A 25,242-nucleotide genomic window follows, 5' to 3' on the forward strand; every position below is an offset into this window, starting at 1 on the left:
GAGCTATGTTCCATGGCTTCCCCACCCAAAGTGTCTCCCGCCACAGCAACCCTTGCGAGAGGGTGGTACCCATAGAGGAGTGACCTAGGACCCGAGGAAGTTTGAATGTGCGGGAAACAAGTTCGGGCCTGGGGAACTCTAAGAGCCCTCGCTAATAAAGTGCCCAGCTTATTGGAATATTCATACATAGAGCAATGGGCCATGCTAGTTTTTGCTTTGTTTTAAAGCAGAGAAGAGATTGCAAGTCCTCACGAACTCTAGAGAGTTCAAGATAAGTATCCCGCATCAAGGATGCTTTGTGGGAGCACTCCAGCCTGCCCAAATCCTGCAGAAGGCTGTCAATCGGACGAGAATGCTCCTGCTTAAGATGCACACCTACACGAATCAAAAGACCCCGGACCACTGGTTTGTGGGCTTCCCACACCACAAGAGGGTTGTCTACCGAGTCATTATTGGTCACAAAGTACTCCACAAAGAGCGGTCCGCAAGGCGCTACAGGTATCTGAAGACGGAAGGAGGGTCTCATTCAATCTCCAGGAGGGAGGACCTCAGGTCATTGAATTCAACCTGAGAATAAGATGGACCGAAGCATGGTCAGAGAAAGAAAAAACATAGATCTGTGAGGAGACCACCGACGAAAGAGCCAGATATGAGATCAGAATGTAGTCTAGATGTGAATAGGTATGATGAACAGGTGAAAAAAAGGAATAATCATGACCCTGAGGGTTCAGCAATGCCACGGGTCAACTAAGCGTAAGAGCTGACGATCGTCCTTCAAACGTTAAAGACGGGCATATGAGAGATGGGAAGGGCCCTGAGAGACATCCATGGCAAAGTTAAGATCACCACCAAAAATCAGGGTCCCCTCAACAAAGCCTAGGAGAGTGGACAATAAAGTATGCAAGAATTGGGCCTGGTACACATTAGGAAAATAAACATTGACAAAGCTATACTGCACATCCTGAATCAATCCCTTGAGCAACAGGAATCAACCAAGCAGATCCGACTGTACCAAGACACGCGACCAGGGCACCGCACCTCCAATCAGAATGCTGATGCCTTTGATTTAGAAATAGGGAGGAACTGTGATACACTCATGGGAAGTCCCGGTTGGTTAGTTTCAGGATATTATCACATTTGAAATGTGTTTGCTGTAGAAAGGCAATTTGAGTTTTACTCTTTTTGAGGTCAGCGAGCAGCAGCAAGCGCTTCTCTGGGGTGTTGAGACCCCAAGTATTAAGAGTGGTAGGAGGGCCAAAAACTGCAGGATAAGTATAAGGGCATGGGGTCAGGGCCCCTGGGTGGGATTGGCGACCACAATAAAAAGAGAGAGAGCAGAGCCCCCAGTAATGAGGGAAAGGGACCAAAAAGAAGAGAAACAAAGTTAAAGAAAGGGAGGGGAAAAGGAAGAGAAAAAAAGAGGAAAGAGAAGCACCAAGACAAAGGGGGAAAAGGAAGAGAGAAAAACAGAAAGGGGACTAGAAGAAAAAAAAAAAGGGGGGAAAAAGAAGAAAGAGGGAGAAAAAGAGAAGGGAAGTGAGGGATTGGCTTGGATCAGATAACTATTCATAATCTAGGAATTGTTCCTCCCTCACGATTTGTGGAACATTCTTCCAGAAGCAAGCAGGAGCAATCAGCCAGAAGGCTTAGGGAAATGCTGAACAGACCTAAAAAGTAAAGTGTAACTTGGCTGGATACAGCAGAGCCATATAATAAATTTAGCCATCCCAGGACAGAAGGTGCTATATTCACCCTCTCAAAAATTGGACTTGTTCTCATAGGCCAGGCAAAAAAAAATTAAAGAAGATTAAAAGTTAATTCTGTAAATTGGAAGAGGCAGGTAGAAGATGTTGACTCAGATAATGGCAGTGAGGGTGCCATTGTCTACCCTGTAGAGGTCTGCGCATCCCTCCATGGATATGCCTCCCCAGACCATCACTGACCCACCACCTAACAGTCATGCTGAATGATGTTACAGGCAATATGACGTTCTCCACGGCTTCTCCAGACCCTTTCACATCTGTCACATGTGCTCAGGGTGAACCTGCTCTCATTTGTGAAAAGCACAGGGTGCCAGTGGCAGACCTGCCAATTCTGGTGTTCAATGGCAAATGCCAACCGAGCACAGAGCCCACTAGAGGATGTCGGGCCCTCAGGCCCCCCTTAAAGTCTATTTCTGATTTGTCAGAGACATTCAGACCAGTGCCTGCTGGAGGTGATTTGCTGACAGTGCTCATCCTGTTCCTCCTTGCACAAAAGGAGCAGATACCGGTCCTGCTGATGGGTTAAGGACCTTTTACAGCCCTGTCCATCTCGCCTAGAGTAACTGCCTGTCTCCTGGAATCTCCTCCATGTTCTTGAGACTGTTCTGGGAGACACAGCAAACCTTCTGGTATGTATTGATGTGCCATACTAGAGGAGTTGGACTGCCTGTGCAACCTCTGTAGGGTCCAGGTATTGCCTCATGCTACCAGTAGTGACACTGACCCTAGCCAAATAAAAAATTAGTGAAAAACAGTCAGAAAAGATGAGTAGGGAAAAAATGTCAGTGGCCTCCACCTGTAAAACCATTTCTGTTTTGGGGGTCGTCTCATTGTTGCTCATCTAGTGCACCTGTTAATTTCATTAACACCAAAGCAGCTGAAACAACCCCCTCTGCTACTTAACTGACCAGATCAATATCCCAGGAGTTTCATTGACTTGATGCTATACTCTGATTAAAAAGTGTTCCTTTAATTTTTTTGAGTAGTATATATCTGAATGGCAAGGCAGATATTGGCAAAGCACGTCCACCTCATTGGCACTCATTGTTGCAGAGAAGGGATGGTAGATGGACTTAGTTAGCCCTAAAGTAAGGAGAAGTCAAGCCCTTATGCTGGCCATAAACAGGTAGACATGTAGCTTTTTTTTCATACATCCAGTTCATGATGATGTTGCGATCTGACAGCGAACGCGTGTTTTAATAAAGGAAATAGTTTTTTTGGGCCACCTTGGCCCAACAAGCTATTTAAAGTGATAGCAAAGCTGGAGTTATGTGTTAACACACTGCATCGGACCAGATAGGTCTGGGCCTTCATAGTTTCGATCTTTGTCACCCTTTTGCAGCAAGTGCATGAACAAGAACAAATACATGGCAGGATTACAAATATTATTTTATTAATAAAAACTACAAATTTAAAAAGGCTGAATGTTATTTTCGAATTAACATTAACATGCTAAAGCTTATATAAGATTTTGGTGACTTGATTTACATCTACTTTAAATCCACACAGATACTTGTCAAAGTGCATTAGATCTTTTGTGCAATGTTCATTGAAGTCCAAAAAACGTTTTAAACAAATCAACATAGGGTACAATGTATTATATTGTTCTAAAGATCACATAGCTGTACATTAAATAAGAACTAAGAAAGAAACCTGCAAGCAGCATGACAAATATATTAATCCATGGTTTACAGATCCGTAATGAGTTCTTCTGATGGTGTTTTAAGAAGAAACCTTGCAAAATGTGAGATATATAATATGGTCTTCATATAGGCCCAAAACATCAGATATTTAAACTCTAGGCCTCACATATAGGTAGAGGTTACAGCAAATATTTTATGTTAGGAATTTTTTTACAGCAGTTTTTACCTTCTTGTTTCTCAGACTGTAAATAAACGGGTTGAGCATTGGTATAATGATGCTATACACCACACTGATAATCCGATCGTTGGTTGGTGAGTAGATGGAGCCTGGCCGAAAGTACATAAATATGACTGTGCTGTAGAAGAGTATGACCATGGTGAGGTGAGATGAGCAAGTGGAGAAGGTCTTCCATCTCCCTCAGGATGACTGTAAATTCAACACTGCTTTGATGATGAATATCTAGGACCCTAGGATTAAGAGCACCAGACCAAAGATGACAATGGGACCTTCAATGAAGAGAACCTTCTGAAGAGTGTCTGATACTCCTGAACAGGCTAACATCATTATTACAGAAAGATCACAGAAAAAGTGTTGGATTAGCCAACTACAGTGCAGCTGAGAAGAAGTCAGCATGGTATATAAAGTAGAGTGGAGACACACGAGTATCCAAGAGATAGCCACGAGGCAGATACAAGTTCTCTTGTTCATAATTTTCAGATAACGTAGAGGGAAACAAACTGCACAATATCGATCAAAAGCCATGATGGTCAACAAAACACTGTCCATGTTGCCCACTGCCAGAAACAAAAATAGCTGGGTGAAGCATCCAGTGATGGAGATGTGATTGTCTCTAGAAAGAAAGCCATATAAGGCCCTGGGGATGATAATGGAGGTAAAAAATACATCCACAAAGGCAAGGTTCCCCATCAAAACAAACATGGGGGTGTGAGGCTGAGGCTGTGATGTAACAAGTGTGAGGATAAAGGTGTTTCCTGCAATTGAAAAGACATAAACAACCAAAAATAAGGAGAAGAGAGGAAAGAGAAGATGAGATGTATCAGAAAACCCCAACAGGACAAAGCCAGAAAGAGTCTTATTTTCAGAAGGTACCATGTTTTTATAGGTCAGTTATTAATGAAACAAAAAGATCACACGGAGCAACTTGATATCACAGGGTGGAACTTGATGTTATGTTTAAAAAATGTTTAATTTTAAGCCATAGCGTATAACAAACGGTGCCCAGATAATGCAAACCAAGACAAGATAAACTGAAGAACTAGTTACATGTACATTTGTTGAGTAGTGCGCCCCAAGAAAGAGCAAAATTAAGCAATTAAATATGTGTAAATTTTTGTTTATTTAAAATCTTGCAAACATACAGCTTGTTAATAAAAACATATTTACATGTATACAAAAAAATAAAATGAATATTTATATATTGTGACAGTATGAAAGACGCGGTGATCGATGGATGCTATGTTTCACCTCGCATGAGATCATTTCTGGGAGATTAAGGTAGATTCCACTCCATGTTTTCTGGGCCACTATGGCAGAGGCGGTTTCGGACCGGATTTTGTGGTCCACTGATGACCACCAGCAGGTGGTATAAATAAGGCAAGGTTGGAGCAAGAAGTTGCTCTTGGCCTGGGACCAGGGGCGGACTGACAACTCATGGGGCCCCCCGGGCAATAGGGGATCATGGGGCCCCTGTGTCCTTGCCCAAACTCAAAAAAGCCTATGAAAAAGGTACCAGGGGCATCTCATGGGACCCCCTACTGACCCTGGGCCCTCGGGCAGTGCCTGAGTCTCCAAATGGTCGGTCCGCCCCTGTCTGGGACTCAGAGGCCCTGATTCACTAAGATGTGAGTCTATCAGCAGAGTCTGACCATTCAGGCAGACTCCGGTTAATCAATCAGTCGTCTGACCAGCGTCTAGCAAGCTCATTAACGAGCATCTACTTTGCCATTAGTGAATGTGGTATCCTGTCTGGCACATTTTTAGGTGCAATACCTGATATATTCGCTAGATGGCGCACAAGCACAGGCTTTATTAACATTGGCGTTTTTTCTGATAGCAAAAGAGAATTTTTAGAATGTAATAAATTGTACAGCTGTATTAGAATTTTCTATTTTTTTTTTTTGCTGTTTCTCCAAAATGATCAGGAAAGTAATGCATTTACTAATGAATGTCATACATTCTATTTTCAAATGTTAAACATTTTCACACTTATATCTCAAATAATTTATATACTTCTAATTTCCCAATATAGTTATATATCTTCATTCTCTTTAATCACGTAACTATTCTATGGTAAAGACAAGTTCAGCACTATAAATGCATGTGATCAATAATGAACGCATGTAAAAACCAAAAAGTGCAAAGAATTGCAACAATGATGTAATATTGTAAATGGTGCTAAAATAAGTTCATATAATCATTCCTGAATAATGGAATGTCCTTCGTGTGAGAGTACCAACTCAGAGAGTGCCTATGAATGGCACGTGTGGTCTCTCCGTGACGGACAGTAGTGCATGAACTCGTGAAAGGTAAACCACCCTTGGGACTGGTCTACACTCACCAGAACAAAAGTATTAATGTGCATGGGTTATACACATCACACATCTGGGGGTGCAGCGGTATGCTGGCAGCTATGGGTTAGTCATCCAGCTCCATCCATCCATCCATCCATCCATCCATCCATCCATCCATCCATCCATCCATCAGGGTGGGTGCCCAAATGGTCCTGGGGAGGAATTAGCTCAGCCACAGGAGCCAGAAAGGTGCTCAATAGTGTAGTACACTGTCACAGGGGTGGATGACCTTTCACGAGTTAATGCACTACTGTTCGTGGTTATATTTATCTTGTGTAATACCATTTTACTAGTCTATATCATGTGACCAGCGCTCGCTCTATCATTTTTAAACAATGTAACTATTCTACATTATAGCTCAAACTGTGTCTCCCACAGTGGTTTAGTGGTTAGAGCTCAGAACTTACAGCACTTGGGTCATGGGTTCTAATCCCAGTCTTGGCAACATCCCAAAAAAATGGAGATCAATTTTCTGGGTTGTGGCAGGAATATTGATCAATCAATTATGATTTTGCCTAATGATTGAAAGTGGATGAATGTTACTTGCGTACTGTTCTTCTGCCAATTAGGTCATGTGCAAGTTTCATGCCGTGTATATTTCATTGTAACTTTTTTCTCTTTTAAATCTGTCTCCTTATACAACTTGACCCCCTCCCCCACCCCATCATCACCTGTCCCATATGCAAATCTATGGATCACCGCCCCACTCTTTAACTATCTATTTACTGATCAAGTGAATGTGTCTCATTTTCTATCAGCTACAGCTCAGATCTCACATTATTATACAATTGCTGATTGTATCTCACCACTAGTCTGATTGAATTCACAATTCCTGGTCAGTCCTGTTCCCTGACCTCTAATAACCTTTAGGGCCAGTTCACACTACATGTGTTTCAGTTGCTTTTTCAGCATCACAAACGCACAGAAAGAAGGTTATATGGTTGTCAATGTCATAGTTCACATGAGCGCTTGCATTTTCAATGCATTGCAGGTGCTGTAAACAAAGTTGATCACGCTGCATTGTTTCTGCACAGAACTGTACTGGAACACATTGAAACGTCCTTGAATGTACTAAAACGCACATGTCCCTAACTACATTGAATACAAAGAAAATAGAAAAAAATAAGTGGAAGGGATACAAAAATGCAATGTAAACATGTCCAAAACGCATTCAAAATGTACTGGAACACACTAAACATGCATGCCAAAAGGGCATGAAAAAAACCCATCAGGAACACATCTAGACTGTTTCTATAGTGTGAACCAGCCCTTAGGACTTGTTCACACCATTGGTGGTGCAGAAACGCATGCAAGAACACACATTTTCCAGCACAGCAAAGAAATGCAATGCCCTATGTAGATGTGCGCAGGTACCATGATGAAAACGTTGTTGCACCTACACACGTCTATTAAAAACAGCCCCATTTACAGCCACAAATACGCATGGCACCACACTACTGTGCGGTTAGGTGCGACACACTTGGAAAATAACATAAAAATAAGCCAACATGGCTAAAACATATCTTGAAAATATGGGGACTCTGATATCCGGTGACAGTCCGTTCACGAATGAGAAGCAATTCTGCACCCTAAAACCAACATAGAGGAAAGGGATGGTCAAATTGCTGTGCTGCTTCCAAACCACCTCTGGCATGCCAGGGTCATTATGCAGGTCCTCGATGCCAGTTCTTGCCTGCGGCCACAAAATATCCACTGGCCACAAGTGAAGGTGAGTGGAGGACGTGAAGGTGGATTTCTACCAGCTTCAACCGCAAGCAGTACCACTCCTGAAAAATGAGAGCAAATAATCATTGACACGTCATCATGACAGTCAATTCTCAGTGCAGGCTATCTAGAGTGTCTTTCCTTTTTAACCATTTCAAGAGTTCAAGGAAACATTCTTGGAGCATCTACTGTGTTTGGAAAGGCCAAAGGTCCCCCCCTCCCCCAGGCACACTAATGCTTATGCAGGCCATAGACGGGGAGAAAAACAGCCGATTTTTCTTTTAAAAAATGAAAAATCGGTTGTTCAAGCGGTCGACGTTACCAGCAATGGTAAAAAAAAAAAAAAAAAAAAAAAAAATCGGCCGATTTTCATCCCGTCTACAGCCGGCAAAAAGTGTCCCTGCAGAGAGCTCCGCTATTTCTTTGACAGTTCTTTGACATTTATAGCGGTTGCAACAATGTATTTGTATCCATTTCGGATACAGATGTTTTTATTCGGAAACAAATAGATACAATGTTGCAACCGCTGTAAATGTCAAGGAACTGTCAAAGAAATAGCGGAGCTCTCTGCAGGGACACTTTTTGCCATACTGGAATTCCTCTCATTTTTCATCCTTCTTCTTCTTCTTCCTCTTCTTCTTCTTCTTCTTCATCATCATCCTCTTCTTCTTCTTCATCATCCTCTTCTTCTTCATCATCATCATCCTCTTCTTCATCATCCTCTTCTTCTTCATCATCTTCATCATCATCCTCTTCTTCTTCATCATCATCATCCTCTTCTTCATCATCATCCTCTTCTTCTTCATCATCATCCTCTTCTTCTTCATCATCATCTTCTTCTTCTTCACCATCCTCTTCTTCTTCTTCTTCTTCTTCATCATCATCCTCTTCTTCTTCATCCTCTTCTTCTTCTTCATCATCATCTTCTTCTTCTTCAACATCATCATCCTCTGCATCATCATCCTCTTCTTCATCATCATCCTCTTCTTCTTCATCATCATCATCCTCTTCTTCATCATCATCCTATTCTTCATCATCATCCTCTTCTTCATCATCATCCTCTTATTCATCATCATCCTCTTCCTCTTCTTCTCCATCATCATCATCCTCTTCTTCTTCTTCTTCTTCTTCATCATCATCCTCTTCTTCCTCTTCATCATCTTCTTCTTCTTCATCATCATCCTCTTCTTCTTCTCCTTCATCATCTTCCTCTTCTTCTCCATCATCATCATCCTCTTCTTCTTCTTCTTCTTCATCATCATCCTCTTCTTCCTCTTCATCATCTTCTTCTTCTTCATCATCATCATCCTCTTCATCATCATCCTCTTCTTCATCATCTTCATCATCATCATCCTCTTCTTCTTTTTCTTCTTTTTGTCTTCCTCTTGCAGGTCACTGCTCATGTGCAGATTTTTTATCAGTAAAAAATCTGCCGATTTGCCCATCATTGCCGCGAAAATCGGCCGATCGGCAAATTCAGCCGTTTTTTTCCAACTTTACCGAAAAAAAAATCTGCCAAAATACCGAAAAACGGCCGAACAAATAGCCCACTAACGATCCGAAAATCGGCCGATTTTATTTTCAGCCGAAAAATCGGCCGATTTTCGATCCATCTATGGCCTGCATAAGATATGGTGTGGCCCTAGGGTCAATGTGTGTTTAGAATACTTCCAAAATGCACATACAAAAACACTCCATCCAAATGCATGTTCCATGTCTATAGCATGTTAAACAGAAGAAAAATGCACTTCCATAATGTTAACATGCGCAAGTAAAAATAGACAAAATCCACATCCTTTTATTCTGGCTTCACATACATGCATTGTGGTCTAACACCGCACTCCTTGGCAAATCACATGCAATTTGTGTGCGTTGCAATTAGAGACAAACATTTTGCACACCTCAGATTGCACCGCATCCGGGCCAAAAATGTGCAGGACCCTTTTTCAGGGTATGCACATGGGTGTGAATAGGCATGCCATCCAATTTGGCAAATCGCAATACGCTTTGTGTACCAATATTGGTGTGTTGGTAACTTCACCTAGAAAGCCGCAGCAGGTGGCATGAAGGGGTTGCGGTTGTGATGCGGTGCAGCGCTTGCACAGAAAACACTGCAAATTTCACATCGCATCTATGTGACACCAGAATGTGCCAATATGTGGCTTGACAAAGCACAGTGGTCAGTGCAGATTATTTTCAATCCATGTTTTTTTACACTTTTCATTCACTGGTTTAACTCAGGTGATCGTTATTCACAATTATCTCCGGCGATCACATGCAGCCCCTCAACCATCTACACATATCTCTGGAAATCTATACAGATCTCCTTGAAAAAATGTCTCCTCTCTTCTTCGGAAAACAATTGTCCTCCACCTCATAAACAGGGGGACAGAGAAGACTTCTCCTTGATAACTAAAATCAGATTAATTATCTGTGCTTAATAAACATACACCAATACTGCAAATGCATTGTACTGTCCAAGGCATTGCACACTAACGCATTGCACACTAGAAATGTCAAATGCGTTAGTGTGTACAGTGCATGAGTGTAAAATGCTTTAGTGCAGACTGCAGTGTACAACGCATTGCACACTGTAATACTCTGTACAAAGTAATACCGTGTACACCCACACATTGTAGACTGTAATGCACTGTACTCTGTCATGCAGGATGGAGCTACGCATTGCACACTGTGATACCGTGTACACCCACACATTGTAGACTGTAATGCACTGTACACTGTCATGCAGGCTGGAGCTACGCATTGCACACTGTGATACGCTGTCCACTGTCATGCAGAATCCAGCAACGCATTGCACACTGTAATACCATGTACACCAACACATTGTAGAATGTAATGCATTATACGCAGTATACATGTCCAGATATTCAAAGATTAGCCATGAAGGCCTAGCTGGTTACCTATTTGGCGACCGCAGATAGCCGAATAACGCTACACTGCATCCAGGCAGCTCTGGGAGGGTGTCATATGACATCCTGGCAGAACGCGCTCTCCGTGATTGCTGTGTCCTAAGGACACAGCTGATCACGTGATGTGGTAAAGACCAATCACAGCGGCTTTTTACCATGTGATCAGCCATGTCCAATGACACGCTGATCACCGGGAAATGCATTTGCCGGGTCTTGGCTGCACTTTCATCACGCTGTCAGAATGTGTGGAAAGTACTGCCGAGAACCAGCAGTTATCAAAGCAGGGGTCGGCCCCGATGATCAGTGCCCACCAGTGCCACCCAACAGTTCCGCCCACCTGTGGCCAGCAGTGCCACCCACCAGTGCTGCCTCATCAACGCACATCAGTGTTGCTAAATTACCAGTTTACCAAATGTTATAATATAAACAGACTTTTATTCATTATGAGCTATTTTGTGGTTTATCGAGCAAAAAGTAAAACTCACAGCAGCAAGTCAATACCACCCAAAGAAAGCTCTATTTGTCTGAAAAAACTGATACAAATTTAAGATGGATACAATGTGGCATGACCGCACAATTGTCATTCAAAGGGTAACAGTGCAGAAAGATGAAAATTGGCCAGGACAGGAAGGGGGTAGGAGTACCCAGTAGGCAAGTGGTTAATATCATTGACCCATCAATACCCAGGAGCTAATGTGCAGATAAGTAGCATGTGCACCAAGTGAGATTCTGCTAGGCCCCACCCACAAAATTGCAATTACCTGTCCCTCACATGTTATAAACATATTTGCAATGGCCACACTTACTTTACATATAAGGATCATCTCCTCAGTTGAGAACTGAGCTCTCGCCATGTCCAAATGCCAATAAAGTTATCAAAATTTTCAACCAACACAAAACCTCCAACCACTTGTCATCCACTTACACTCCCCACAACCACTTCCGGGTGCGCCCGCACCAAATGACGGACTTCCGGGAGGATAGCTGCTCGTGCGCCATGGGGGACACCTGTTGGGCGTTTATTTGTGCACGATCGCGCATATCTATGCACGATCGCTCATTTCTATGCACGGCTATGATAGCTTTCGCGAATGTGTTTCTTAGTGATTTTTTTTTTTTAAACCTTGGCTAATATATATTTGTTGCCAAAGGCCAAAAATCAACATACAGTGGGGACTATTTTATTACTGTAAATCAAATTGTAGAAAACCTGTAGCTGGCTGCACAGTGACTGTGACATATTCATTATACATAACAATATTGTGGTGCAAGCAGGTTTTTTATTTTTTTATTTTTTTGTTTGGTTTTGAAAAAGCCAGTTTGCACCCACTTGCATATTCACGCTCTTACAAGCTGCATTTGAGCAGATTATATTAAGTATACAAAGTAACTATTAAGGTTGTTCATATATTGAACATAAAATAAACACAAAAACATCGGTCAAACATTTATTGATCAAATATATCTTCATTTATTTGGTCAGCAGGAACAAGTAGGTACAGTCAATATCTTGGTGAGTCACAAAAATAGGATTGATGTGGCAAAAATAAAACACTCCTGCTCATAAGAGCTTACAATCTAAAGATACTTCTAGTGAACTGTGTGTGCTCAGGTTATAGCAGGAAACAAAGGGGAAGATGAATCAAGTAACATTTTCGTGCACATAAGGTTTACTTACACAATCACTTAGTATGAAGATCCATTCACAAAAAAAGTCTACAGATCAAAATATCAAGAAAACAAAGCATGTGAAAAACCCCTCCCACCTCTACAAATCCCCTCCCACCTCTACAAATCCCCTACACATACATTTGTCAGCAGGTTTGTAAGAAAAATGCATTGGAGTCTAAATAAGCAAGCAAAATTAAAACAAGAGCAGATTTTAAACAAAACGATTGACATGTGTGAGGCTTTCAATGCAAAGAAAAAACACAATCATTGTGCAATAACACACAAACACTTTACAAGGCCAAAAATATGCAAACATTTCCAGCCCACTTCCAAACACAGCCTGAGTGGTGTCTGGGGCAATTCAGCACAAAATCTCTTCCTCCCCCAAACCACTACAAGCAAGGACTTAGTCACAAACCACCCGGCCTAGTAACAGGCCAAATCACTCCCTACTGCACGTCTTTATATAAGCTAGGTTGTATTTGGAGCACTCCAAACAAGGCCCCACCCCCAATGAAGCCACACCCACCACTGACCTTAATTTGGTCAGTGAAAGTGTTTTCACCTGATGAATCCGCTTCCTACCTGCATTAACCCTTGGTATACAGGCCCCACAAATCAGAAATAAATATACAGTGAAATGTACGTGTGCAGCATACAACAGAACATTGAGCAGGGATGTGAAAGGGAACCCCAATTGGAACCGTTATTGCTACTATGGTCACAATTCCCTCCAGATTCTCGCATGAGTTAAGACAGTCACATGACCACATCTTGTATGCAATACTGAAAATGACAAATCGATTTGACTAGTATGGTGAATTTCCCATCAATTGGTAAAACACTCCAGAAATCAAACATCACCAAACATTACACTCTGGGCAAAGCTGATTTACAAATCATGCAACTTACAGTAAAGTTGACCATTTCAATGCAATTTTCAAGACATCTGACACAGATCTCTATGCAAATTGCCACTAAAGTAGTACATGTACTACTATAGAAATCAGTGTTTGAAACGCACCCATGTGGTCGGTCTAATAGCAGACAATAGGGTGCGACTTTGCAGACGATTTACAACTTGCATGTTGTGCAAATCACATGCCAAGTCCCACTCAATGTGCACGCTATTGGAGCGTTCATATTGTTGTGGTTCAAACTTGGTAGGAGCCGCAAGTAATAATAGAGTAATGAATACACTACTTTTCATGCAATTTGCTGAGAGATCGATGTCGAATGTCTTGCAAATTGCACTTGAAATCACCATGTACCCCGACTTTGAAATCATGCAACTTCTATGCAAGTCACATGATGTGACTGTGGTGTCAATAACACCACTTAGAAATCTGCTTTAATGTGACCGGGTAGCCCCCAGTAACATTGTTTGCGATTGCCATGCAATTGGCATGACAGGCGACTTGCAAATCGTAGACCAAGTCGCACCCTATTGGCCACTGTAGGCTCTGTTCACATCCAATTGGATTGTGAACTCGTGCAACTTCACTGTAAGTTGGACAATTGCCGCATCGGATTAGATGTGACAGTGGTGTTAGCCCCCAGTAACATTGTGTGCAATTTGCCATGCAAAGAGCAAGCTGCTGGCCATGCCAATCACATGACAAGTCACATCCAGGGTGTGCAATTTCAGGTGCGATTTGTGCATTGACATCGTACCTGATATTGGATATAATGAATGTGAGTGTATTAACATACACCATTTGTTGCAGCGAGAGTTCAAAGGTATTTGAGAATTGTGGCAATTTATTAGCAATTTAACATCTAGACTCAAATAGAAATCGCAATGCTACACACAATTGAAAACACAACTAGTTAGTAATTCTCTAGAAATCACAGTAAAATTGGCAACTTAAAGAGTAATTTTCAATTGCATATAGTGTGAGCGAAGCAGGAAAATCAACAAAGGAAATAAATCTTTGAAGGCGTGCGGTACCTGCCTGCTGGGATAAGGGTCTGCTATGCATTTGGGGGAAAAATGCACGCCAGGATTTGTGACAAGTTTGATGTGTGGATTCACCAACCAAGTCTTTTCTCTCTCGTTCACTCTTCTGAATGTCTCTCTTTATCACTCTTCAGTATGTATCTCTCGCTCACTCTTCTTTGTCTCACTGGCTCGCTCTTCTCTCTCGCTCACTCTTCTGAATGTCTCTCTTTATCACTCTTCATATGTATCTCTCGCTCACTCTTCTTCGTCTCACTCTTCTCTCTCTCTGTCAGCTCTTTGCTTGCCAAATCCTTCACAAAAGTGGGTGGAGTGTAAACCATCATTATCAAATCTATTAGTGATTCAGGCCCTTATCTTATACCATTGTATGACATTCACATAAGGTGCAGCTTTGAAGGTGTTTCAACAGACAAGGCCTCATTCTAATTCACATTTTAGGGATCATTTAGACAGAAAGCAAAGATGTTGCCAGAACATGTATGTGAAGACAGCCACACACGGAGATCATACTACTTCCTTGCCGTGGTTGGGATTCAAACCGACAACTCTAGAGTTATGAGGCAGTAGTACTAACCACTAATCCACAGAGCTACATTGCTAACCCAGCCTGTATTTCTGTGCTGTGAATCAATCCTAGGTCCCTGGGCATGGTCAGTATAACTAGCCAGATATCTCCAATGTGACACAAATGTTGTGCTATGTTGCCAATTCAGATGTATGTTGGTTCTATGTATCCCAATACAAAGGATTGCAATACTAATACAGGCGTACCTCGGTTTACCAATGCCTCAGGGAACGTCATATTTGGGGTACAAATGTCAAACCATTTCAGTTAATTGATCTGTTTACAAATGTTTGAATAATTTGGTATGGGCATGTGGCCTGGTATGGTTCAGGAGGGGGGGAGGCGCTCGCTCGTCCCCCCCCCCCCCCTTTCCTGACCTGCCGGGCTGCATGCTTGGATAAGTATGTGTTATGGATTTTGGGGGGTACCCCATGCTGTTTTTTATTTAATTTCAGCGTGGAGTTACCCCTTAACATCCATACGAGACCCGAAGGGCTTAGTATGGATGGGAGGGGGGACCCCACGCCAGTTATTTAAAGAACTGTTTATAAATCACTGCAATACTTTGACATTCAACTGTCAGTGGGGAACTCCGCCGACAGCTGAAACATGAGCGCTGCATTGGTTTTCACTACTAAAATGCTGCATGAGTTGATAACATAACTCATGCGGGATTGTAGGAGCGACAGCCATGAGTTAATGTTTCAGCTGTCAGCGGGGTTCCCCACTGACAGCTGAATGTAAAATAATTCCCTTTATTGCATAAATAATAAAAAAAAAAGCGTGGGGTCCCCCCTCCCATCTGTACCAAGCCCTTCGGATCTGGTATGGATATTAAGGGGGAACTCCACGCTGGAATTTAAAAAAAAAAACAGCGTGGGTCCCCCTCAATATCCATACCAGACCCTTATCCAAGCATGAAGCCCGGCAGGTCAGGAAAGGGGGGGGACGAGCGAGCGCCCCCCCTCCTGAACCATACCAGGCCACATGCCCTCAACATGGGGGGGGTGCTTTGGGGCAGGGGGGGCTCCCCCCCAAAGCACCTTGTCCCCATGTTGATGAGGACAAGGGCCTCTTCCCCACAACCCTGGCCAGTGGTTGTGGGGGTCTGCGGGCGGGGGGCTTATCAGAATCTAGAAGCCCCCTTTAACAAGGGGCCCCCAGATCCCGCCCCCCCCCCCTACGTGAATGAGTCTGCGGTACACGGTCCGCAGACTCATTCACAAAAAAACTAAGTGTGGTGTAAAAAAAACACAGTACAGGGTCTTTGACAAGTCCTTTATTAAAACAATGTCCCCCGAAGTAGATCCAACGTCAATCGCGGCGGCAGGGACCCGAAGAAAAAAAAAAAAAGTTCCGCTCCCGTCGGAGGCTTCCAGCCTTGTGAAGAAGAGGCTAGCTGACATTTCTTATATAGGTATGGGGCGGGGCCAGCCGGGGACATCATCTGAGTGACCCGCCCCATGTCACATGCTTGCTGTTCCCGGCTGGCCCCGCCCCATAGCTATATAAGAAATGTCAGACTGTCTCCTGCATTCAGCTAGTTAGCCTCAGTGGAGAGACAGGGTGACATTTCTCAAATAGGTAAGGGGCGGGGATGATGTGCCTGGCTGGCCCCGCCCCATACCTATATAAGAAATGTCAGCTAGCCTCTTCTTCACAAGGCTGGAAGCCTCGGACTGGAGCGGAACTTTTTTTTTTTTTCTTTTTTCGGGTCCCTGCCGCCGCCGCCGTGATTGACGTTGGATCTACTTCGGGGGACATTGTTTTAATAAAGGACTTGTCAAAGACCCTGTACTGTGTTTTTTTACACCACACTTCATTTTTTTGTGAATGAGTCTGCGGACCGTGTACCGCAGACTCATTCACGTAGGGGGGGGGGGCGGGATCTGGGGGCCCCCTTGCTAAAGGGGGCTTCCAGATTCTGATAAGCCCCCTGCCCGCAGACCCCCACAACCACCGGCCAGGGTTGTGGGGAAGAGGCCCTTGTCCTCATCAACATGGGGACAAGGTGCTTTGAGGGGGGAGCCCCCCCTGCCCCAAAGCACCCCCCCCATGTTGAGGGCATGTGGCCTGGTATGGTTCAGGAGGGGGGGGGGTGCTCGCTCGGCCCCCCCCCTTCCCTGACCTGCCGGGCTGCATGCTCGGATAAGGGTCTGGTATGGATATTGAGGGGACCCACGCTGTTTTTTTTTTTAAATTTCGACGTGGAGTTCCCCCTTAATATCCATACCAGATCCGAAGGGCTTGGTACAGATGGGAGGGGGGACCCCACGCTTTTTTTTTTATTATTTATGCTATAAAGGAAATTATTTTACATTCAGCTGTCAGTGGGGAACCCCGCTGACAGCTGAAACATTAACACATGGCTGTCGCTCCTACAATCCCGCATGAGTTATGTTATCAACTCATGCGGCGTTTTAGTAGTGAAAACCAATGCAGCGCTCATGTTTCAGCTGTCGGCGGAGTTCCCCACTGACAGTTGAATGTCAAAGTATTGCGGGGAATTAGAAACTGTTTTTTAAATAACTGGCGTGGGGTCCCCCCTCCCATCTGTACCAAGCCTTTCGGATCTGGTATGGATATTAAGGGGGAACTCCACGCTGAAATTAAAAATAAAAACAGCGTGGGTCCCCCTCAATATCCATACCAGACCCTTATCCAAGCATGAAGCCCGGCAGGTCAGGAAAGGGGGGGGACGAGCGAGCGCCCCCCCCCTCCTGAACCATACCAGGCCACATGCCCTCAACATGGGGGGGGGTGCTTTGGGGCAGGGGGGGCTCCCCCCCCCAAAGCACCTTGTCCCCATGTTGATGAGGACAAGGGCCTCCTCCCCACAACCCTTGCCGGTGGTTGTGGGGGTCTGCGGGCGGGGGGCATATCAGAATCTGGAAGCCCCCTTTAACAAGGGGGCCCCCAGATCCCGGCCCCCCCCCCCCACGTGAAGGATTCTGCGGTACACGGTCCCGCAGACTCATTCACAAAAAAACTAAGTGTGGTGTAAAAAAAAAAAACACAGTACAGGGTCTTTGACAAGTCCTTTATTAAAACAATGTCCCCCGAAGTAGATCCAACGTCAATCGCGGCGGCGGCGGCGACCCGAAAAAAGGAAAAAAAAAAGAAAAGGTTCCGCTCCCGTCCGAAGCTTCCAGCCTTGTGAAGAAAAGCCTAGCTGACATTTCTTATATAGGTATGGGGCGGGGCCAGCCGGGAACAGCAAGCATGTGACATGGGGCGGGTCACTGGGATGATGTCCCCGGCTGGCCCCGCCCATACCTATATAAGAAATGTCAGCTAGGCTTTTCTTCACAAGGCTGGAAACCTCGGACGGGAGCGGAACTTTTTTTTTTTCCTTTTTTCGGGTCGCCGCCGCCGCGATTGACGTTGGATCTACTTCGGGGGACATTGTTTTAATAAAGGACTTGTCAAAGACCCTGTACTGTGTTTTTTTTACACCACACTTAGTTTTTTTGTGAATGAGTCTGCGGACCATGTACCGCAGAATCATTCACGTAGGGGGGGGCCGGGATCTTGGGGCCCCCTTGTTAAAGGGGGCTTCAAGATTCTGATAAGCCCGCCGCCCACAGACCCCCACAACCACCGGCCAGGGTTGTGGGGAAGAGGCCCTTGTCCTCATCAACATGGGGACAAGGTGCTTTGGGGGGGGGAGCCCCCCTGCCCCAAAGCACCCCCCCCATGTTGAGGGCATGTGGCCTGGTATGGTTCAGGAGGGGGGGGGGCGCTCGCTCGTCCCCCCCCCCCCCTTTCCTGACCTGCCGGGCTGCATGCTTGGATAAAGGTCTGGTATGGATATTGAGGGGGACCCACGCTGTTTTTTTTTAAAATTTCAGCATGGAGTTCCCCCTTAATATCCATACCAGACCTGAAGGGCTTGGTATGGATGAGAGGGGGGACCCACGCTGTTTTTTTTTTTTTTTTTTATTGCGGACCTTTATTTTTACATTCAGCTTTCAAAATAAATATTATCTAGACCTTCAAAATAAGTAAAATCATAACAGAAATAATTATAAAGGATAAGAAACAAAAATAGAATCACTAGAACTAAGGAAATCTAATTAGAATACATGAAGATATGCCGAGTGCTGTTTATTAAACACAGTAGTCGCGACCGAGTGCCGGCTGTCAGAGGAATCCACAATCAGATTCACTATTAGTCAGTGGCTAAAAAGCAAACGCCCATGGCAGAGGTCTAAAAGGTGTTCTGCACATGCTCAGTTCTATCTGCCAAAGACACTGCACGGGCATCTAGATTTTTACTGTGTCGATTTCCTTGAAAAAAAATATTTTTAATACATTCTTAATTTTTTTGGAAATAGCAGATATTGTTTAAAGTGAAGTCCTGATATTTGGCAAAGCAAATTTCTAAGTGAACATGTCTCTACAGTGATTTTTCATGGTGTTAGACGTGCTTCTTAGCAAGTCTGCTTTTGTGAGTCTGATTCCGGGCGTGTGTCTTTTTGTGAATTAGATTGGGCGTCTGCTTATGGGCTCTGGTCAATAGTGAATTAGGTTGCAGGGTAAAAAATGGACGGACGCCCATGAAAATTGGGCTTAAGCCCATAAATATGCGCCCACGCCCAATAGTGAATCAGGGCCTTGGAGTCAGGTAGTGAAAAGCAATAGTTGTACATTGGAGAGCAACAGGGGTTAGATGTGAGGAACAAGAGTAGAAGGCTTTAGATCTACCCATTCTATACTGTACATACACTCACCGGCCTCTTTATTAGGTCCACCTGTTCAATTGTTTGGTAACAAATTGCTAATAAGCCAATCACATGGCAGCAACTCAATGCATTTAGGCATCTAGACATGTTGAAGACGACTTGCTGAAGTTCAAACCGAGCATCAGAATGGGGAAGAAAGGAGATTTAGGTAACTTTGAAGGTGGCATGGTTGTTGGTGCCAGACGGGCTGCTCTGAGTATTTCAAAAGTGATGATCTACTGGGATTTCCATGCACAACCATCTCTAGGGTTTACAGAGAATGGCCCGAAAAAAAGAAAATATGCAGTGAGCAGCAGTTGTGTGGATGAACATGCCTTGGTGACAGGGGCGGACTGACGATTTGGAAACTTGGGCACTGCCCAAGGGCCCAGGGTCAGTAGGGGGCCCCATGAGATGCCCCTGGTACCTTTTTCATAGGCTTTTTTGTGTTTGGGCAAGGACACAGGGGCCCCATGATCCCCTATTGCCCGGGGGCTCCATGAGTTGTCAGTCCGCCCCTGCTTGATGTCAGCGGTGAATAGGCAGACTGGTTGCTGCGACATTCAGATGGTAGGAATTTGGCATAAACAACAAAATGGTTCAGGCTGGTGGTGGTGGTGTAATGGTGTGGGGGAGATTTTCTTGGTACTAGCAAGGTGCACCTAATAAAGGGGTCAGTGAGTGTATATTAATGTCCTTCCAACCAAATGGGCTACATTCCTTAACAACTGTTGCAAGATAGTTTAATTTTCATTCCAAAGCCAATTTTACATCTCTGTTTCTCAAGCTGTATATGAATGGATTGACCAAGGGGATCACAGTGGAACTGAACACAGACAAAAATTTAAAGGACTTGAAAGTACCACTCATAGTCAAGTATCAACAATCAATAGTTGTGTAATGAACATGGGCGGACTGACAACTCATGGGGCATCCGGGCAATAGGGGATCATGGGGCCCCTGTGTCCTTGCCCAAACTCAAAAAAGCCTATAAAAAAAAAAAGGTACCAGGGGCATCTCATGGGGCCCCCTACTGACCCCGGGCCCTCAGGCAGTGCCAGAGTTTCCAAATGGTCAGTCTGCCCCTGGTAATGAAGAGGGACAATGGTTAGGTGTGAGGAACAAGTGTAGAAGGAAGGGTAACAAAGTGGCTCAGTGGTTAGCACTACCACTTGGCAGTATTAGGGTTGTGGGTATGTATCCTGGCCACAGCACCACCTGCCTGGAGTTTGCTTGCCCTCCCTGTGCCAGCATGGGTTTCCTCTGGGTACTCTGGCTTCCTCCCCACACTCCAAAAGACATGCTGGCAGGTTAACTGGATCCTGTGTAAATTGTTCCTAGTATGTGTATGTATGAACTAAGTTAGGAAGCTTAGATTGTACACCCCTTGAGGGTTAGAGTCTGATGTGAATGTACAATAAATATATGTAAAGCACTTTGTAAATTCATGGTGCTATATAATTATCTGAAATAAATAAAATTTAAATCTCCACATACAATATATATATTTATGTCCTTCCAACCAAATGCCCTTCTTTCCTTTTAACAACTCTTTGCAAGAAATTTAAACTTTCGTTGCAAAGCCGATTTCAAGCTGTATATGAATGGATTGAGCATGGGGACTACGGCTGAATTGCACATAGACAACAATTTACCAGACTGGAAGGTGCCACTCGGAGTCAAATATTGACAAGCAATACTTGTATACTGAAGAGCAACAACAGTTAGGTGAGATGAACAAGTGTAGAAGGCTTTAGATCTCCCCTTATTAGTCTTGATCCTCATTATAGTGGCAATGATGAATGAGTAGGAGATGAAAGTGAGCAGAAAAGGGGTGAAGGTTGAGAGTAAAACCCCCTCTGTGAACATCAACATTTGCAACATAAATGTGTCACTACAGGAAAGTTTCATCAGGCCCAAAATTTCGCAGAAGAAGTGGTCAATAATGTTGGAAGTATAGCAAGTAAAACCCGTTAGTATGATCATGGCAGGAAGAATCTGCAGAAGACTAAATGACCAGCAAAATATGGCCAAACCAGTACAGACTCTACTATTCATGACCGTTGAATAATGCAAAGGGTTGCAGATGGCAATGTAACGATCATAACTCATGGCCGTAAGCAATACCAACTCATTGCCACATAACCATGTGAAGACGTATACCTGGGCCATGCACTTAACGAATGACACCGCATTGTCCCCTGTCACAAAGATGTCAAGGATCTTATGTTGTGTAATAGTGGTAGAAGATATGTTGAGAATGGACAGGTTACACAGGAAGAAGTACATGGGAGTGTGGAGCTGAGAATCCAGGCAAACCAGCAGAAGAATGATCACATTACCTCCAAGGGTGATATGATAAATGAGAAGGACCAAAAGGAAAATCACAACCTGCAAGTCAGGAACATCGGAAATCCCTCTAAGAATGAAGAAGGTCACCATTATCTGGTTATGATCCTTCATGTTTTATACCAGACAGATATAAAAAGGACACCAATTAATGGAGTTATGTGTTTATTATAACAAAAAGTATTTTCAAATGCAAGTAATGTAAGTGCCGATATCAGCCTCTAGTATTCCCCTGCACAGGAGAACTCAAACTGGAAGAGGGATGATCCGTAGTCAAAGCCAAAGCTCTGCTTCATAAACATTGGCTAACAAGGAGCATGCTGGCAGGAGGAGAGTAGAAAGAGATGATCCCATGCTGTTGCAACCTTAAAGCAGAACTAAACTCTCTCAATCTACATGAACTATTTGTAATCCTTTTGCTGCAAGCCTTATTAAATAGATGGAAAGATGTATTATATTTCTTCAGCTGCTTCCTGGTTTCTAGCCTAGGCCAAAAAGATGTTACGCAATCCAACAATCTTCATGGACATTTTTTATTTCATCTGGAGGAGGGGCTTAATTAACTAATCACACCCTCCTGCTTTCAAGCCTGAGCTAAGGGCAGGTAGATTCCAGGAAGTAAATGCTACATGAATCATCTGCCCTTATCCAAGATGGCCATGGCTAGAAATGTTAGGGGATTTTTTTTTTTCAAAGTGATTTAATCAGCAAAATAAATCATGAACACATTGATGGGTGAGTTTGCTTTGAATATTAAAATGAAATAAACAGCATTTTCAGTTTGTGGTGCTCAGAGTCAGTTCTGTTCTGCTTTAATTGTGAGCTGGATGTGTGGAGGTGACCAAACTGCTGTATTTAATTGACGTATTATATAGTGAAGTCACCCTCACTCTTCTGTCTGGTGGGGTTGTGTAAATCTCAGGGTTGGCTAGACAGATTTGCAAGTCCTTTGGCAGGTAAAATGCCTTTTGTATAAGTATTTTAACTGTGCATTTGGCTATTTGCAGGAAATGCAGCACAGTTCCATAAACCCTGTATATCTGAGCACAGACTAAACAGATATCTTGTCCTATCACTGTACCTACTACCAGAGAGAGCAATCACATCAGCCTTGGCAACCTAGAACTCTGTAAGCTTTCCTCAGTTTGTATAGTATTTGTATATATCACAGACAGATCTCACAAGGGATAGCACATATTATATACAATATACAGCAGGGGCGTATTTACCACAAGGCATTTGCCTAGGGCGACATTTTTCTGGGGGGCAGCACTGGAAGAAGGGACGGAAGAAGGGACACGTGCGGCTTGGAGACCAGATGGGATCTGAGAGAGGCTTTGGGCTGCTTGACCCTCGTTCCCAGGGATGTGCAGAGCTGTGAAGGTGAGTGTCTCTATCTCTCTCACTGGGAGGGGAGTGGCCGGTGTATGAGGGCAATGGTAGTGGAAGGCTTTCTCAGGTGGGGGCAGGGTTGTTGTTGGTCAATATCAGGCTCCCTCTGGGGGGGTGAATTTTATGTTGCCTAGGGCTGCACAAAACATTAATACACTACTGGGGGGACAGGGGTGTTGTTTTTCAATGTCAGGCTCTCTCTGGGGGGGGGGTTTTGTGTTGCCTAGGGCTGCACAAAAGCTAAATACACCACTGGGGGGGGGCAGGGGTGTTGTTGGTCAATGTCATGCTCTCTCTGGGGGGGGGGGGGGGGATTTTGTGTTGCATAGGGCAGCACAAAACCTAAATACACCACTGGGGGGCAGGGATGTTGTTGGTCAATGTCAGGCTCTCTCTGGGGAGAGGGTGAATTTCTTGTTGCCTAGGGCTGCACAAAACCTAAATACACCACTGGGGGGGACGGGGACAGGGGTGTTGTTGTTCAATGTCAGGCTCTCTCTGGGGGGGGGGGATTTTGTGTTGCCTAGGGCTGCACAAAACCTAAATACACCACTGGGGGGGGGGAGCAGGGGTGTTGTTGGTCAATGTCAGGCTCTCTCTGGGGGGGGGGGGATTTTGTGTTGCATAGGGCAGCACAAAACCTAAATACACCACTGTATACCAGGTGTAGCCAATGCGTGTTCTTTAGCCCACCAAAAGAAAAATGGGCTGTGGAATAGAGAATCTGCCCAAAGTGTGAATTTCCTAATAATTAAACCAAAAGAAATAATGTTTTCCGAGAACCCAAGAATATGGCTTTAATCCACCAGACGTGAGATTTCAATCCAAACACCTTTATCAGGCACTTCCTTTAGGTATAACATGAATCAATAAGGTGCAAATGTATAAAATATATATATCCTTAATATATTTCACCAATAGTGGGCAATGCAGTAGAAAAGGGAGTTTGAAATTCAAGATTGTGGTGTAAAAAAAAAAAAAAAAAAAAAAACACAGGAGGCTTGGGCTCATTCACCAAAAGACAATAGACCGATGTAATATAAATTTAGTTCTGAGAAAGGAAATTCTGAAATAAAATACCGGTTGTCAGTTTTTCATTCAATTGCTCCAATGTGACAGGTGATAAATACATTGCAGCATTGGATGCTGATTCACCTTGAATGAAGTATTGTATTCTATTGAAAATACACTTTCCTTAATTGTATGTTGGGATAAGTGTTTTTATATTCTCCCGCCAAGCCTGCTAACAAGTCCTCGATGGACTGGACTCTCCAAAGACCAGCTCTTGATTGCTAGCAATTATTTACAACATAACACTCCCAAACCTCAGCAATAGTTATTAATATTTTGCATCCTCAAATGAAATTCTTTTTATATTAATACATGCACACAATGGACTGGAATTACTACACAATGAGGTCCACTGAGACACAAATACATAACCTGCTATGAAAGTATTGCTCACTACCTATGTGAGAATTGTATTGTAAAAAATTGCAAATGTTAAAGTAGAACTATAGGCATATTTTTTTCATTTGGGATAGAGCAAGGGAGGGTTATAACCCTTGCTAGATTATTTTTTTTGCCATCTGTGTCCTATTGGGGAAATTTCTCTTCACTTTCTGTCCCATAGGAAGTGAGAAAATCTCTGCAAATTAACCACTTGCCTACCAAGCGCTTATACCCCCATCCTGCCCAGGCCAATTTTCAGCTTTCAGCTCTGTTGCAATTTGAATGACAATTGCGCGGTCATGCAACACTGTACCCATATGAAATGTTTTATCATTTCTTAGATTGTAAGCTCCCAAGATCAGGCCCTCCTAACCCTCTTGTATTGAATTGTATTGTTGCTGTATTGTCTCCCTTTAGATTGTAAAGCGCTGAGCAAACTGTTGGCGCAATATAAAACCTGTATAATAATAAAT

The 25,242-nt window shown here is 43.7% G+C and overlaps 1 protein-coding gene and 1 pseudogene across 1 annotated transcript; both read right to left on the reverse strand.

Annotated features, from left to right (window-relative positions):
- Positions 1 to 3,599: 3,599 nt before the first annotated feature.
- LOC149438088 (olfactory receptor 1L6-like) lies at positions 3,600 to 4,520 on the reverse strand (annotated as a pseudogene).
- Positions 4,521 to 20,326: 15,806 nt separating this feature from the next.
- LOC149438089 (olfactory receptor 6C1-like) lies at positions 20,327 to 22,039 on the reverse strand. Its single transcript, XM_089660255.1, has 2 exons — positions 21,237 to 22,039; positions 20,327 to 20,441 (listed from the first exon to the last, which is right to left on the reverse strand). The coding sequence occupies exons 1-2, from the start codon at positions 22,037 to 22,039 to the stop codon at positions 20,327 to 20,329; spliced, it is 918 nt and encodes a 305-aa protein (XP_089516381.1).
- Positions 22,040 to 25,242: the final 3,203 nt, after the last annotated feature.

The sequence above is a fragment of the Staurois parvus genome, unplaced genomic scaffold, assembly GCF_062004578.1.
Source record: "Staurois parvus isolate SC_StPar_1 unplaced genomic scaffold, SC_StPar_1.0 ptg001220l, whole genome shotgun sequence".
Taxonomy (NCBI): Eukaryota; Metazoa; Chordata; class Amphibia; order Anura; family Ranidae; genus Staurois; species Staurois parvus.